Raw genomic sequence first — 17,211 nt, 5'->3', positions numbered from 1 at the left:
ACAAAGAGCTCATAACGAAGTCAAATTTTGCAATTTGATGTCAAAACTAGCTAGTTGTTGAATCAAATAGCGTTGTGACTTTGTATACATCACGATCTTGTGGTATCAGAGCTGTACTGCTGCAGACTAATTCAACTAAACATGAGCAAGATTGGGATTTCTATTCTCTGGGGTGCGAGGCTCGTCCAAAGTTCAAGCAGCTACAGTGTTTTGGATCACCTAAAGAACTTTGGGAATTCAGTTATCCGTTACTACTCTTAAATTAAAGTAGAGCACTACAGCGAATCAATCGTAATGCCTAGTCTCTCCAGTAACAAGCTGATCTGCTATATTAACTTTAAAGCCAAATCGATTCACATTGTTGCTGGTAAGTCTGATTGCTTCAGATAGAGAGCATGAATTGCTTCTTTATCATCTAATCCCCATCCCCCTTGTTCCCGATTGGATGACATGGACAATTCATCTTTCTCTAACGAAACAAAATGACACTTTTTTGGCGGGTTATTGACTCAGAAAAATTTGAGAGTTAACAAATAATTTTGGCGCCAAAAATAATTTCTCTTAATTTATTAAATTTAATATTCGCACATCCATAAGTTATGCTATTTTTTCTATTTATTTTGTTCTAAAATTCTAAATATTTTTTTTTCATAACATAAAATATAATGTCTAGTCTCATTTACATAACAACATGCCTTAGAATAGGTTTTTTATTCTTTTTGTCACTTTAAATTAAGAATAAAAAGATAATTTAAATTGAATATTTGCGATTATTCTCACTAATGCTGCTTCCTCTTTTATTAGGTAGACAACAAAAAGTTAGCCTTGGACTCCCATATCAGATTTTTGATTGGTTGCGTATATAATGAGCTGGGATTGATAGACGAAAACCCAGTGAGAAAATTTTTGACGCCATTTCAAAAAATAAAGCCAAATATACAATTTCGGATTAGTTTTAAGCTTGTCTGATCAAGGTATATTGTTTTACATATTAGTTTAACAAGTTTGATAGAAATTGTAAAACGATTTAACAACAAAAATTTGAAAAAATATAAATTTTAGAAAATCAAAATAATACTCGATCATCAAAAAATCGAGAAATATGCATTGACATGTATCACTAGAAGCAATTTAATCATCTATTGATATTTCTGTCAAATTGTAAATAGATTTTAAAATTAAGAAAAAATATCAGTGAAGTGGAAGAAAATATATATTCATGAAACAACTTTTGAGAATGTGTCACATATTTAAAATATAATTGAATTGTTTGAAAAGGTGTTTTGGCATAGTATTATTATGTTTGTTAGAAAAGATTTTTTCATTTTGTAACAATTTATCTCTGAAACCAATGTATTCAATTTTGTAATTCGGTCTGAAAAAATATGATGGGTTTATCTTTTACTTCATTATTTTTATTGATGTCAGAACGAAAATTCACTAAGAGCCCCTTCAGCGCGGACGAGGATCGTCTCCTTACGAGCATCGTCAACGACTGTCTCAAGCAAAGCAGGAGTATCGACTGGCGCGTTGTTAGCAGCCAGATGCTCAACAGGAATGCACGTCAGTGCAAAGACCGTTGGGAGGGATACCTTGACACCAAGATCAACCGCGAAGAATTCAGCACCGAAGAGAACTACTTCATCCTCAAGAAGGTCGAGGAAGTTGGCAAGAAGTGGAAAGTCATTTCCAGCATGATGAAGCGTCGTACTGATGTTGCAGTTAAAGCACAATATCGCAAGCTTGTTCGCCGCAACATCACTACCGACAACGTTTTCTTTGTCAACACCGAGTCCTACCAGATGAAGCAGCGCTCCCGTCCTGCGAGCACAGCGATGTCGAACCGCAGTGCGCGCGTGCTGAAGGGGCTCTACTCGAACACTCGTCACCGGTCCAACGCGGACAGGTTCTCGACAACTTTGCCGAGAGCTCCTACCACGGTTTTCCAGGAAATTCATTTCCTAACTCTTCTACAGCAGACTCAAACTTTGAGTCACTGTTCAGTGTCGAAGACGAACTCTTCGACAACTTTGAACAAGAAATCTTTAGCTGGTTCTAAGCTACTTTAAGAGAAACCTTTATATACTAGTTCTCTTTTATTTTCTTAGATTCACAAGCTATTTATTTCTTGTGCTTAAGATATTTAATCGATTAAATATCTCTTTCTTTATACCCTAATCTTATAATTTTTTTTCAAACTCTTTTTTAACCCTCATTAAATTCCATATTTTTTGAAACTTAGCCCGATCACTTCATAATCTTCAAAATAAAATATGCCATTAAGACATATTTAGATTTTAAAATTTTGGTAATTTCTCGATTCCAATATTTTTAGAACATGCAATATGGGATGCTGTATCTTATGTAATTAAATCTTTATCTAACATTTGTTCAACTTTTAAACCAATACTACATGGTTCATTATTGATTTTGGAAAATTCAAATTGCAAATTGTTCTATATGAGACAAAAGATGAACCGATAAATCTCACCATTCTGACAAAGTTGGTCCACATCTTTCAATTTTCAATCTTACTGATTTTAATTAAAAATTTAAGAACTCTTTAGTCGAATTCATCAATTCATTTAAGATGTAATCATCACTTTAAAATATAAGTCATTCACCAGTATATTTTATTGATATTAATACTACTAATTAGCAGACTTTAAATATTCAAGATATCAACCAACAATGACATCGAATAGAATACTTTTATCTGAAATTAACTGATATCAATCATTCGCTTCCATGAATAAATGAGGATCCAAAATTCCCAATCAAAAGTTAACCATTCATAACTTCTAGGTACCACGTGATTGGGTGTTTTATGATTGCTTTCTGTTATGAACTTACTTCATTTAATGTTTCAAAATAATTTAATTGTGATGCTTTTAATGTATTATTGAAAATCGATTATTGATTCAATAAATATGCAAAAAAATTTTAGTACCAAATTTTTGATCAAATTATTCAAAGGAAAAGTGAAAAGTGTTAAGTTTGGAAAAAATATTTATTAAATTCAGTTCAACTTTTAATTTTATGGCAGTTACATCTTTTATATGGGCGGTGTAAACTTTAGAAATAATCTTTCACTCACAAATAGCGGAGGGACGTTTCATGAATAATTTGAAAATTATGCATAATTCTTACCAATTATTAAATCCAATGCAATTTTTTTGTTTAAATTATTTATGCAACTTTTTCTGAGAATGTTCAAAACACTTTATAGTCAGGTCAGTCAACTATAGTTTGCTATAGTAAAATCTTAAACAATACCAAAATAACTTATTGAAAATAGATTCATAGCTTAGACAATGATTAAAAGTCCAATTATAAAAATTTTATTTACAATTCGCTTTCCAATGAAGAATATAAACAATATTTTGTTTATCATCTCCTTCTAGTTTTCAAAGTTCTCAAACAGCGGAAAATTTGAATGCATTCCAATTTTCAATTGACTATGGTTCTCAAACGTTCATTATTATTCACAATTTTATCATTTTTTATCTGAAGCACAGTATGAGCATCAAGCCACATCCAAGGTCCAAATTCACTCCCGAGGAAGACATTAGGCTTAACCAAATCGTCATATCAATGAAGAATGTTGATTGGAATCAAGTTGCAAAGAAAATGGGAAATAGGAATGCAAGACAATGTAAGGATAGATGGACAAAATATCTATGTCCATCAGTGAACATGATGAAGTTTTCACTCCAAGAAGACATTGACCTTTTAGAATTATATGATAAGTTTGGGCCAAAATGGATTTTAATATCAAAATGTTTCAATAACAGAAGTGATGTTGCTATTAAGTCAAGATATATGGTATTAAAACGACGTAGAATGAGTTTACAATACTTAAAAGATATCCGTGATCATAAACGAAAACCATCAGATTTATGAATAAAGCTATAAATTTTATCATTTTTAGAATTAAATGATTATTCAATTTTTCAAATTTTTTTCTTTTCTAAAATATTTCTTATTATGATAACTTCGATATATGGATAGTTGTTACATGAAAGCTACTTTAAATTTGAAAAAGGAAGAATTTTAAAATCGATTGGGAATCAAAAGTAATATTGGTATTGGAACGGAGCATTCGTTAATGAGAATCATAATGGGGTACATTTTAAGCAATTAACTATTCTTATCAATTTAAATCAATTTCTAAATATTCACTAATAATAAGCTTTTGTTTTTCTTTTCAATTCTACTACCTCTATTTATCAAATTATTCGTTCAAAAAATAATTGTATGAAAACTTCGATTCGATTAAAATTTATCAAAGTTGTTATCCATTCAATTTTGAAGAGTGCAATCATAATTATTTTCTCAATTATGCGAATAAAGTAATTATATTCGAATTATCAAATCAACTGTATTTTTTAAGTTTCAATTCAAAATAATTTTTCTCTTAAAATAATCGAATTAATTCTCAATTTAATCGGATGAAGTTTTTCTTCTGAACTGATTAAGCTGAATAGCAATACAATATAAACAAAGAATAATATATCTACTTAACACTTTTTTTCCGAAAATTTTCAATATTTTCTTAGGTTCATTAAAATTTGTTCAATTAATTTCCAAATATCAATCATTTGCCGACTTTTTTGTTCACTCATCATCAAATTGCTAATAGCTCATCAGGATTATGTACAATTCACTATTTTTTGAAATCAGATGATTCATTCTCAAAAATTATGACTTGAAAACTATTGATCATTTAAACTGATTATCAAAATCAATGCTTTTTGTGGCTAAATATCGTTATCCAAAATACAAAACATTACAGAATTTTCGACGAATTGACAATTTGTATCTGATCAATAAATGTAGTTTAAATGACATGTAATTAATGGATGATAGATAATCTCATAGTTTTGAATCGATTATAAATTTTCAACAATTGTGCTCAAATCATGAAACCATAATGAGGAAATTGATCGAAAGACCCAGGTATTATGTAATTTCATCGGAAAAAAGTTTTTAATATTTTTTTGAAATCATTTGAAATTTCCGAAAAAACTCCAGAATCATTTCAACATTTTATTATGCACCCTTCCTTAATTATATTTACAATTCATTTTGGCCATCCATTAATACCGGTTTTGGAATTTTGAAAAAATTGTTTTTCTTACTTTCCTTGTTCGCATAACAAAAGGAATAAACGCATCATACACACCCATGAATAATTATCACGCCGCCTAATGTCCTTACTTGTCACTTTACCGCAAACTTTTAAACAATTTATATTTCTATTTATTTAAATATTTTATTCTTTTTAATAACCACCCTACCAACTTGTCAAACGGAAATATCATTTTTTACTCCATTCAATTTATTTTACATTATGGGTTAAACATTATCTGCTATTTAAGCTATTCTCGTTGTTTATTCCAAGAGAAATTAAATTTTGTTAAAGCAATATTCAAAAATACAAAGACCATTGTTCTATCTCAATTTTGATAGTTCTCAATTTTTTGGTGGGGTAATAAATATTATATTCATAATATTAACAGTATATGCATCATGTCCATTTCTTATTTGAAAACGAATAATATTTATTTTATATCGCTCCTCTATTGATGCCTTTAATTCATAACTCTATTTCATTTACATTGGCTTACTTAAATTACCATTTTATATGATCCATTTAAATCCCGGGGTTTGCTCTCAATTAGCGGGAGATTTATCAATTGAATTTTTGAGAGTCCGGGTTCAATTTAATAAAGTATTCATTTATCATTTTAAAACAATGGAGATCACAGAAGTTAAGGTCCACCCAAGAAGCAAATTCACTAAGGATGATGATGAGAAGCTTATTAACATTGTTTCCAGCTATGGAGCATCAGATTGGTCTAAGATCTCTGCTCTAATGGGAAACAAAAATCCCAGGCAGTGCCAAGACAGATGGAACAAATATTTGTGCCCCAATGTTAACAGAAGCCCATTCTCGATCCAAGAGGACCAACTCATCCTCGAACTTTTTAACAGATATGGAGGCAGATGGGTATTGATTGCTAAGCATTTCAACAATAGAAGCGATGTCAGCATCAAGTCTAGATTCAGGGTACTTCAGAGAAGAAACGTAAGTGTTGAACTTTTAAGGAATATTCCACAGATTATGAAAACAAAGAATAAAGTTCAAGAGATCGACTCATTCCTCCTACAGAGAAAAGAAGAATCTTCTTCAAGCATTCCACAAAGCCCAGCAACAGAAGATGATCTTTTTGATCTCGGTTCAGACGACTTTCTCTTTGATTCAATTATCTTTGACTGAATCTTGTTAGTATAAATATGTATTTATCATAGTATTATTCAAATTCTTTTTTTTATGAAAGATTGACTAATCAAAACTGTGATTCTTTTGATTGGCGTGGCGCGCCCATATAATTCAATTTTGAATCAGTTCAATTCATTGATATTTATTTTATAGCAAATACACCTAACCAATATTTGCAAATTTCATCGTTGTAATTTCAATATTTTATGTAATTAAATATTTTATTTCACAATTAATAACTTTTATCAATATTAAGAGATATCTTTGGTTATTGATCAGGAAAAACTAAAATATTAACGGTGACAACTTGAAAGAAGGAATTTCATTTGCAATTTTTGAATCACAACAACAAACATCAAAAATCTTGGGAATAAAAACTTCCATTAATAATTGTGGAACATTAGAACATAGATGAAGTGTTAAAACCGCCACATTCAATGTCTTTTGCCTTATGAACCAATGCAATATAACAAAAAAAATGAGCAGGAAATGTATGTTATTTTATACACGAAATTGCTACTGATGTCATTGAAAACAATCATTTAAATGAGACATTATGCCTTTAATCAATGCATGAATCGTTTCCATCTAAATTGTGCACCTATATAGACATCTTGTGGTATAAAATAAAGATAATTCCAATAATGGATTATCTTTCTAAAAGTAAAGAGATCATATTTAAACCTATAATTTACAATATGTATTTAAGTGTCAAATACACAAGAAATGCAATTTGGCTACTTTTCATTCGAGGTTTGATATATTATGTTTCTCGAATTATATGCAGTATCAAGAGGAGTTACACCATATCCTTCTTTTGTATATTGTTTTTACTAGAGCAAGAAGAAAAAAATAGACTTGAATCATCCGTTCTAGGGCGAAGAATATTTCGATTATGCTTAGAAAGGATATTAAAAAGTTAATGATATACCAGTATGTTGAGATGATTTGCTAATCTGGAGATTGAATGATGAAATCTTTCAATTGGTATAAATTTTAATAATTTCAATAGTTTTGGTATCAAAAACCTAATTTTAAACAACTTGGTTAAGCATTTTTTAATATTTTAATCCAAATCCATGCTTTATGAAAAAATTGCATATTTTTTTTCTAACTACAATTCAGGATTATTTACTCATATGAAATAACATTGCATATTTAATGCTTTATGAGTTCATACATAATAATTAGTAAATTATTTATTTTTAGTTGAAAAATCAATATTTTTTGATCAAGAATTATCATTTTGGAATAAATCATGAGAAATTCAAGAACACAAGCTAACAGTAATTACGACAAAAATGCTATGGTCCTACTACTCACTGACAAATTCATTTGAAAATTTATTGATGAGTTTTTTTTAAAACTTGAAAAAAATAATTCAGTATCATATGATATGCATTTTTATTAAATATGTTTTGAGATATTTACATCAAAATTTTATATTCAATTTTTTGTCCCCTTCAATTTCTTTGAAATGGAAAAAAATTCATTTTACAATAACCGTTTTTTAAAATGAACAAAGAAAGAGAACAGCGTGAGCTTATCAAACAAAAGCTCCAAGAACAAAGCAACATCGTTGAGCCCATGATGAAGTTCCTTCGAAAGTTTTCGAAGCACCTTCGCCGTGACTTTTTGGCAATTCTTGTCAAAATGGCCTCAAAAGAATTTGCAATTCCCACAGTACGTCGTGATTGGCGCACCAGGAAAGGAATGATTGCGTTCCTCGTTGACAACTGGTCAAATATCAAACACTTGATCATGACAGATACATTTTTCAAATGGTACTGCTGGCAATTCCCAATGTTAGAGGATCTTCTTGTCAACCGCAACTTCGTGATGTTCCTCTACGACAACTGGGCTAAATACAAACAGATTTTAACAAATTCAAACACGAATTTTCTTTTAACAATGAATATGCCTAATTTACTACAATTGATTTCGAATGCAAGCTCGTCGGTGGACACTTTCCCGTCGAATTGGTGCCAGTTGGAGATTGGCATCGGACTTCGCAATTTATTTGGTCATTTCCTACGCGTCAGCAAGTCGCAAGCTGCGCCAGAGATCCAGCACTCGCTCTCCGTACCGAATATTGTCAATTCCATTACAGATTGTTCAGCAAATGAACAAATGTCAATCGGAAGTAGCAATTTAGAGATGAATAGCGAGTTTAGTGCACCAACTTCTGATCCCATGGAAGTTAGCGTAGCTCCTGATCCGACTTATACCTATTCTAACGATAATTTAGATGATTTCGATGATTTTCTCTTGAATCAAGGAGAAATTCCTTCGCCATCTAATGACGTAGACCAAATGGAATTCGCGGAGTATATTATATAATTCCCAATTCCAAATTTCCATCCAAAATGGAAAATTAATTAATTATTTAGAATAACAACCTTGACTTCACCCTAATTAAGGATCGTTGAACGACCCGAGGGGATTGTCGGTTATCCATCGTTTCCTTCAACCAATCGCCAGCAGACAAAAAAAATTTATTTTTTTTTATTTGTCGATGGTCCGAACAGCTGTTTTTTTCACGGGTAATAACAACCAGGTTCCTAGATGATTCTACAAGAAGATTAGGAACATGGCTTCACTTGGTTCCTCAAACAAAAAAAAATCTTTGATTTTTTTTTGTGCGGATCCTTGATGGCTCAAACAAAAAACCGTTAACTTTTTTTACAGACTGTAGTATTGGTTATGATTAATTTTCTACAAGTTTTCAAAACTTTTCAATACCAAAAAAATTTTGAAAAAAGTGACAAAATTTTTGGTATTTTTTCGAAAAGTGACAAAAAATTTGTAGAAAAAAAAGAACATACATAATTAGAATGTGTATGGTTCATTCCAAAGATATCTCGAAAAGTCTGGGATTTCTTTGGAAAAAAAATTAATTCATTTATATTTTGGACGTCAGGGTGACCGATGTCTTTAGATATAGTTAGGTCTAGTGTTAACTCACAAAGAAAAGAAGGAGACCGACTAATCATGCTCTTAGGGCCGGTTGGGTCGAAGAATTTTGGGGATGACCAAGGCCTAGGGCATCTTGTGACCCGGTTCTTCATATTGTTGTACAGGAACTCTATACTTCTCATAAGAATGCGATAGAGTACCCATGTACGACGCCAACCAGTTCATTTTTTTTATAATTTTTTTTTCTTCCACCATATATACACATATTCACACTATACATCATATAACTGAGCTCTATATCCCATATATCCCATATATATTTATATATATCACATTTTTTTTAATATTTTTTTTTTATATATTTTCTTCTTTTAATTCTAGAGCGTGTTCATGTAATAGTTACATGATTTTACTATTCATGAACTTTTTTTTTAATTTTTTAATATTTTTTTTTTAATTTTTTGATTGAGTGATTTTGGCATTAAGTTTTTTCTTAGACTAAGATTGGTTTACATTTTCTTTTTGTTTTTTGAGTCAATTTTCTTTAATGTGATTTTTTGTAACTCGAATGCCTATGGATTTAATTAGAGTATTCATCTCAATCATTAATCTAGTATGTTGGAGGAGTTCTATGAAATTTGATAATCAATTTCTCTTCAGTGAGTGAATTGGATAGAAAATTGGATGATTTTTTTGAAACATATAAGTAATGCTTAGTACGACTGCCATTCTCAGAAATGCGATAATTTTGAAGATTTTTTTTTGGTTGATTTTCAATCGCGGTAGAAAAATAATTTTTTTTATAAAAAGAATGGAAAGTTATAATTTACTGGACGAAAGTGACTTATGTTTACAAATACTAGGACTTCCAGATGTAGTACAAGACACTTATAATGATATGGTACCTTATTTTAAAGAGTTAATGGAAGATATTCAATTTCCTCAGTATAATCAAGCGGAAATAAAGCAAATTGAAAGAGAAATACAACAAGAGATCGATATTATAACTATTCTAGATATCCATAGATTCTATTTCCCATTTTATCCAGAATTACTCAAAAAATTAAAGAAATCCGATTATTTTCAAGCGAATTATCCTCAATTATTTACAAACATCATCCTGTATTCCTACTTGTCATGGTGCAGCTTCTATATCAAGTGTCATGACTCAGAATTTTTGATTATTTTATTAAATTGTCTACAGATAATAAATACATCAGATAATCAAACTATTATGAATGACTTCAAAGATTTAAGTATATCAGCGTTTTACTATTGCTATCAAATCATTTATCAATATTCCACAAATATTTGTTACGATAACTTGATATTTCCACTTGAAACATTTCTTACTAAAACAGAGTTCCTTCCACAAAAGGTTTACAACTTGTTAGGATTGCTTTCTCTCAATATTTTCGATGCGAAATCTTTATTATGTCAAAACAATCAAAAACAGTTCTTAACATTCATTACAAACCGAATAAAGTACCTTGGAGAATACTTTCCTTACGAAGTAATCGATTTAATTTCACAAAAAGTCGCAAGTTTGATATATAATTTGGATTTACAAGCTTTACACTATTTAAAAGAGTCCTCCAAGTACATGAGTGGCAAAATAATCACATTGTTCATGTCTCCTTTGATTCAATCATTAATTAAAGAAATAAATGATGAAAATACAAAAATTAAGCTGCCAGAAACCATTGACAACAAGACACATGACATTATAACATCGGATTATTCATCAGATTCCTTTTACAAACCTGTTTTCACAAATTTTGGTAATAATTTTAAATTTGTTACCGAGAAAATGATGAAATTTGAGATTCCTAAGGAAGAAGAACTCTTTTCTACAGAGTTTCTTGAGAAAATCAAGTTGATTTCGGACTCTTTTTCGTTTGATATTATAATATCCCAAAAATTTATTGACATTTTTGTAGAAATACTGTTTGAAAGTAACCAAACATGTACTGCACAGCAATATTTACTATTCTTTTTCATATGTTACCGTATAATTCAGAAACAAAATATATCATTGTCGACATTTACTGTTTACAATGCATATATATTCAATCCATCGGTAACCGTATTCAATCAGACCAATTATTTCAGGGAATTCAACATTTTAAGGTATTTTTCGGTTGATTTAGCTCTGAAAAGTTGTCAAAAACACTTAATGGAGATTTTATTGTCAATCCACATATATCCTTATTTGTTTTCTGAAGTAATTTTGAGGATTTCCACTTTAAATCTCAAATTATGTGATGAAGATGTAGATTCTTTCGCTCAAGGACTCTTTAATCCTTATCTTTCATATAGAAACTATAATAATGATAACAATTTCAGCATGAATTGCGCAAGAAAAAGCGTATTAATTTTATTAGCGAATATTTGTAGGGACAAACAACTTTTGAAGCAGTTATTTTCATCCAAACTGTTCTTGGAAAGGTTCTATTCATTGTTTTATGAAGAACAAACACAAGAAAACTCATTTGCTATTTTATCAAATTTTTTACAGAAGAATTCGGTGTTAAACAACGATTTCATACAAGAAACATCGAAGTTCATTGATTCTCTGTTTGTTTTCCATGAAAATTTTAATAATTTAGACGTAATTAAACAGATCTTGACGACAATCAACAAAAACATTGTTATTTCAGTGTCATTGAGTACATCATTCAGTTCTCTAACGGAATGTATATGTAAAAACCTCGTGAATCTTCCAAATTCTTCAAAATCTCTCAAAATTCTCATGGAAGTTGTCACTTTTCTTGCTTTCACTTCATCTGGCCACTCAATACAGATCAGGGAAATAGAAAGTGTGGAAAATACAATAAAAAAACTGACAAATGGGAATCCAACGAACGAAATCAAGGATAACTTGATACAAATCATAGCAGGAAGACATCTATCTTATATTTTACCTAATTTCGATATAATCCAACCAAAAGTTTTGTCACTTTTTGTCAAAGTTTTTTTGAATTCTGACAAACTTTTGGAAATCTTAGGTTTTTTGATTGATCTGTGTAATGAATCGTCTGAAAACTGTTTCCAATGTAATTACGGCGGTTTTGACATCTTTTTAATTGAATTAGTCGATCAATGGAGATTGAATGGTTTACAAAACCTCCAAGTTGTTACGAAAACTTTGGATTTGATTATAACAATTTTGGCAACTTATACTGATCCTATCGTTGTCAAACGGTTTATATCATTGTTGTCACTTTTTGATGACAAAAATTTACCATTTTTCCATGAACAGATAATTTCTGCATTTAACAGACTCTTATTGAAGACATCAAGAATTCCAGCGGTTTATTTGAATTTGGATGACAAAAGTGAAGTGACCATAAACGGTTTTACATCACAAGATTTTGGGGAAAGTCTGACATTATCATTTTGGTTGTATTACACTTTACAAGAGAAAATGACGAAACAAGTTTTATTTTTTTTAACGGACAATTCATATCATTCTTTGAAAATCTGTTTAAGGAATACTTTATTGAATGTAAAGATATATAACGATGATATAAGTTACAACAGGGATTTCGATTGCAATTTTAAAAATAAAAATTGGCATCAAGTTTCTGTTGTTGTACAAAAGGTTTCTGATAATGAATTAGGTTGCAAAGTTACTGTTTTCGTTAATGGAAAATTAGTTAACGTAATTTCAAAATTTACTTTATTAAAATTGAATGGAAACTTATCGTTTAAGGTTAATTCAATTTCCAACAAGTACAAAAATAATTTGACGATAGGAAGTAAGTTGTCGTCATTTGATATCTATAATTTTCCGTTTACAGAAGATGATAGCCTTCTATCGTTTGACTTTTGTCACTTTTCTCATTCAGGAAATCTTTTTCATTTCGAACCGACGCAAAACAAAGGAATCTTTGGTTATAAAATAATTTCTGACAAAACGGTCAATGTAAACTGTCAAATAAAAACAGTAAATCCAGATCCAACATTTTCGACGGTTTTTGTAGATTACGGAAACATAATAAACGTAATTCCGATGTTTTTACATTTAGATTTAGAAAACAAAAATCACTTTAAGTCAAATTTGTTGGAAGAAAATTTAGTTGATATTTTGAAAAATTGTTTGAGTTTGTCAGATTTTTGTCAACAAAATTTCCTTGAAATTGGTGGTTTTAAGACAATTTCCCATCTCCTTTTATCAACAAGTCCAAAACACTTGACTTATCAATTGTATGTTAGATTTTTCGGTTTATTACAAATATTGACGATAGAAAAATTGACAAATGAATTATATTCACAAATTTTGTTGAATATTCAGATATGGATAAGAAGTGACAAACAAAATCACATCAGAATATTGAAACATTGGAGTAGAACTATTTATAACCAATCTAATATTAATTTACCTCCAAAAACATTTTCTTTTTGTGATTTTCTAAGAATTTTGAGGATTTTTTACTTTTTCGACAAAAATGAAATCAAAAACCTCAAAAATCCAAAAGAAAACCACCTTATCCAAGAAACCCTAACTGAAAATACATCAAACAATGATGAAAAACAGCAAAATAATGAAAATAATATGAAAAATCCACAAATAAAAGAAGAAATTAAAAATAGTGAAGAAAAATTTTCAGAAAATAATGATAAAAATGAGCAAATTTTAGACGAAACCAAAAAGTTAAATGAAGAAACAATGATAAAAGAAGAAAATACAAATGATAAAGTTGAAAGTGAAGTGACATCGAAAAGTGACATTTCTGACCATTTACATCAAAACGAAGCTAAAATTAATGATGAAAATTTAATTGAAAACGTCACTTTTAATGAAGATAAAATTTATGTGAAAGATTGCAGGAGATACATTTACGAAATTATGACAACTTTTACTTTTAATTTGACGGAAAGCGAAATCATGGAATTTTTCACGGAAATTTTATCACTGAAAGATAATGAACAGAAAGAAAGTTTGTTGAGTTATTTATTCAACATTCTCAGCCAAGAAAATGCTTCAAAAATCAAAAATTTCATTCAAAACAATGTTACATTCTTAGTGACTTTGATTGATCCATTAAATGACTGTCAAACAGTTACAGTTTATAATATTTTGGCTGTTGTTTACAAAGATTCAAGAAGAAGAGAACTTTCTGACTTAATTTTCAAAATTTTGAATTGTTTTGATGGAAAATTTGCCAAAAAAGGTGTTTTAGAACATCTCAAAGTTCTTGTTAAACAAGGATTTACCGAATTCTCACCAATTGAATTTTGGACAGCAATAATTTTAGGAGAAAATGAGTTGAAATTGTTGATAAAAAGTTTTGACAATGAAAATGAATTTTATTTTGATGAATTTTCTTTGATTTATCCTGTTTTATCTTGTTTTGTTTCTTCGGATGTTGATTTGGTTTGTAACTTTTTAGTAACGAAATTTACCAAGAAATGGAAAGAAGTCTTTTATTTGATTAATTTATTCGGAAGAGGGTTGAATTTAATCCAAAAAAGTGACGAAATTCAAAATGTTTTTCTTAGTTTTGTTTTGGATTTTTTGATGAAAAACTGTTTGCCAATTTCACTTCACATTGCCGCTTTTCAGTTATGTTATAGATTTATTTTCTTCAGACAAACTCCTCAAGAAGGAACTTGTTATTTTTCAAATGTTGCCCTTGATTTTTTATTTTCGAATTCAGTTTTCTGCGAAAATAAAATTCAACTTAATTTTTTGTCAAAAATTAAAACGATCGAAAAACCGTCGAAATTGGCAAATTTAATTGATTCCGGAGAGGATAAATTTTCTTTTGGACTGAGATTTGACAAAACTGGAAAATGGGCCGATAGAAACCTATCGTCGACGATTATTTTTATGATGACTTCTAATTTGGAGAAAATTTTGAATTCTCCAATAAACATCATAAAAAGTGATAGTTTATTGTTGTTGTGCGGGTATTTGTACAATGATGATCCTTCAACTGTTAAAAACTTTCTTGACAAAAACAGAAAATTTGTCAGCAAAGAAAGTTTATCGTTTTTGTATTCAAAAATTCAAATTTTAACAAATGAAAAAGAGTTTGATGCAAAAATGAGTGATTGCCAGAGATTTATGGAGAGTATGACGGATTTACCAATGAAGAAATTTGATGATGAAAAGAATTATGGTGAATATATGATTGAATTTATTTCATCGATGTTCAAGAACTGTTTTGTTCTTCATACTAATTTTTATAACGAAAAATTGTTTTGTTTTATAGATCAAATGAAAGAGGAGAAGGAAAACAACAAGAGGCTTTGGTTAGAAATGTGGGAAAAGCTTAAAAATGACAATACTTCTCCTTATTTTGTTAATTTACCATGAATAAAAATATTATTGTTTGTGTTCTGTATTCTTTATAAATTTAATTTAATTTTTTTTATAATTATAGTCAATGCTCTTTTGATTGTATTACTTTATATAAATAAATTAGTTCCGCATTTACATAATATGGATTCACAAATTTAAGTAATTTGTCATTCACATACAAACTCACACTCATAATAATAATAAAAAATTTTTAACATAATAAACTTTTTATTGAGAAATCCAAAGAATGCTTAATGAAAAGATAGATAAAAAAGATTCATTGATGGACAAAATATTGATTTAACCCTATCATTACATATTTCAGAATCAATACGAGTTATTCTAGCAGCTCCATTCCCGGAATGCCCAATCTCTTTCCATTCATCAGGACTCTTAAAAGTAGAGTTTCCATCTAAGATTGTTGCATTCGTGAAAACAATTCCAGAATAGTGCTTTGGACTATTAGTGTGGATTCCATTCTCATTTACAGAGTTACATCCTTCAAATCCGCTGACATAACTCGAACCACTTGATGAAACAGAAACATATTCATTGTTTTGATTTACCGACTCACTCTTATCTCCAAATCCACCGTAGAAACCACCTCCGGCGCCAGATCCGGGTGTATCGGCATGAGATTTCCCATTTGCGCCGATTCCAAGAGAATTTCCAGCAGTCTGCGTAGTAGTGGATGGGGAAAATTTCAGATTATTGTAACCAGAAGTAATAAAACCAGTTAAATTACCACCTGGAGCACCATAACAACCAGAAACAGCTCCAGAACCACCAACAGCTACCATGATTCGACTGGCAAGCGATGCAACATCAGAGTCATTCACGAGTCTTACATCTGTTGCACCGCCGCCTCCACCACTGGGGTCGTCATCATGAGTATCCTTACCTCCATTTCCACCGCCATTATAGCCGCCCAAAGCATACGTATTTGTACTGCAACTTGACGGTTTCCCTCCTTGACCTCCAATATAAAGGTAAATCCTTTTTGTAGTTCGAAATCTGACGATTCCAGATGTATATGCACCTTTTCCGCCATAATTATTCGACATGTAATTTCCATCTTTACATCCAGTGCCTCCTTGGGCTCCCCAGAGTTCAATTAGGAATGAACCTGGGCCAACTTCAACTTCTACAGGACTACATTTATTTGTATTTTGGCACGGATATGTGTATAATGTGATAAGATCTTTTGTTGAGTTTAAATTTTACACGTTATTCAAAAAATAAACAATTCAATAACTATTCAAATTATCAATCCTTTATTATTATAAGAAAGATTTTTATATAATTATCTAATAATTTCAAATCAATTTGAATGCCTATTCTATTTGACCAGCTCACAAAATCATTTCAAAAGGTAGTTGAACATATAATTTGCAATATCAAAAAATTCCAAAATTTGATAACCTGATATGAATGCTTATATATTTGATTTTGCTGGTCTTTAGAGATATATCATTCAATCTGGACATTCACAAAATTTTGTGGTTTTTATTTTTCCATCCAAATTTGTAAAAACTAAAACATGTGTGATCTATTCAACGGACAAGTTGTTTCACTTTTCTTCTGTAAAGGTTAACAAATGAGAAAGGGACAGACTAGCCCATTGTCACTTTTTAATTTAGCAAATGAACGCTTATGGAGTGGAGTTTTTGGGTAAATCTGATTTGCTTATAAATGAAAT

At 30.0% G+C, this 17,211-nt stretch overlaps 4 protein-coding genes and 1 pseudogene across 5 annotated transcripts, besides 2 other annotated features; 4 read left to right on the top strand and 1 right to left on the bottom strand.

Annotated features, from left to right (window-relative positions):
• The first annotated feature begins 1,421 nt into the window (after window positions 1-1,421).
• On the top strand, window positions 1,422-2,174 carry TVAGG3_0200350 (annotated as a pseudogene). The gene has a single exon: window positions 1,422-2,059. A coding segment is annotated over exon 1 (638 nt).
• A 3,584-nt stretch (window positions 2,175-5,758) lies between these two features.
• Window positions 5,759-6,283, top strand: TVAGG3_0200340 (RNA polymerase II transcription regulator recruiting protein; the record flags this gene model as incomplete). The annotated part of the gene is made up of 1 exon (XM_001308268.1): window positions 5,759-6,283. The coding sequence occupies one exon, from the start codon at window positions 5,759-5,761 to the stop codon at window positions 6,281-6,283; it is 525 nt and encodes a 174-aa protein (XP_001308269.1).
• A 1,518-nt stretch (window positions 6,284-7,801) lies between these two features.
• Window positions 7,802-8,696, top strand: TVAGG3_0200330 (uncharacterized protein; the record flags this gene model as incomplete). The annotated part of the gene is made up of 1 exon (XM_001308267.1): window positions 7,802-8,626. One exon carries the CDS (start codon window positions 7,802-7,804, stop codon window positions 8,624-8,626), a length of 825 nt encoding a protein of 274 aa, XP_001308268.1.
• Window positions 8,697-11,117: 2,421 nt separating this feature from the next.
• Window positions 11,118-15,550, top strand: TVAGG3_0200320 (uncharacterized protein; the record flags this gene model as incomplete). The annotated part of the gene is made up of 1 exon (XM_001308266.1): window positions 15,255-15,527. One exon carries the CDS (start codon window positions 15,255-15,257, stop codon window positions 15,525-15,527), a length of 273 nt encoding a protein of 90 aa, XP_001308267.1.
• A 213-nt stretch (window positions 15,551-15,763) lies between these two features.
• On the bottom strand, window positions 15,764-16,576 carry TVAGG3_0200310 (glycine-rich protein family; the record flags this gene model as incomplete). Its single annotated transcript, XM_001308265.1, has 1 exon — window positions 15,764-16,576. One exon carries the CDS (start codon window positions 16,574-16,576, stop codon window positions 15,764-15,766), a length of 813 nt encoding a protein of 270 aa, XP_001308266.1.
• Window positions 16,577-17,111: 535 nt separating this feature from the next.
• Window positions 17,112-17,149: a terminal%2Cinverted (terminal inverted repeat of MuDR-5_TvMULE4 transposon ID:TVAGG3_0200290).
• Window positions 17,112-17,211: part of a mobile genetic element that runs on past the window's edge.

Source organism: Trichomonas vaginalis, chromosome IV (genome assembly GCF_026262505.1).
Source record: "Trichomonas vaginalis G3 chromosome IV, whole genome shotgun sequence".
NCBI classification, from domain to species: Eukaryota; Parabasalia; order Trichomonadida; family Trichomonadidae; genus Trichomonas; species Trichomonas vaginalis.
This window is presented reverse-complemented; position numbering and strand designations above follow the sequence as displayed.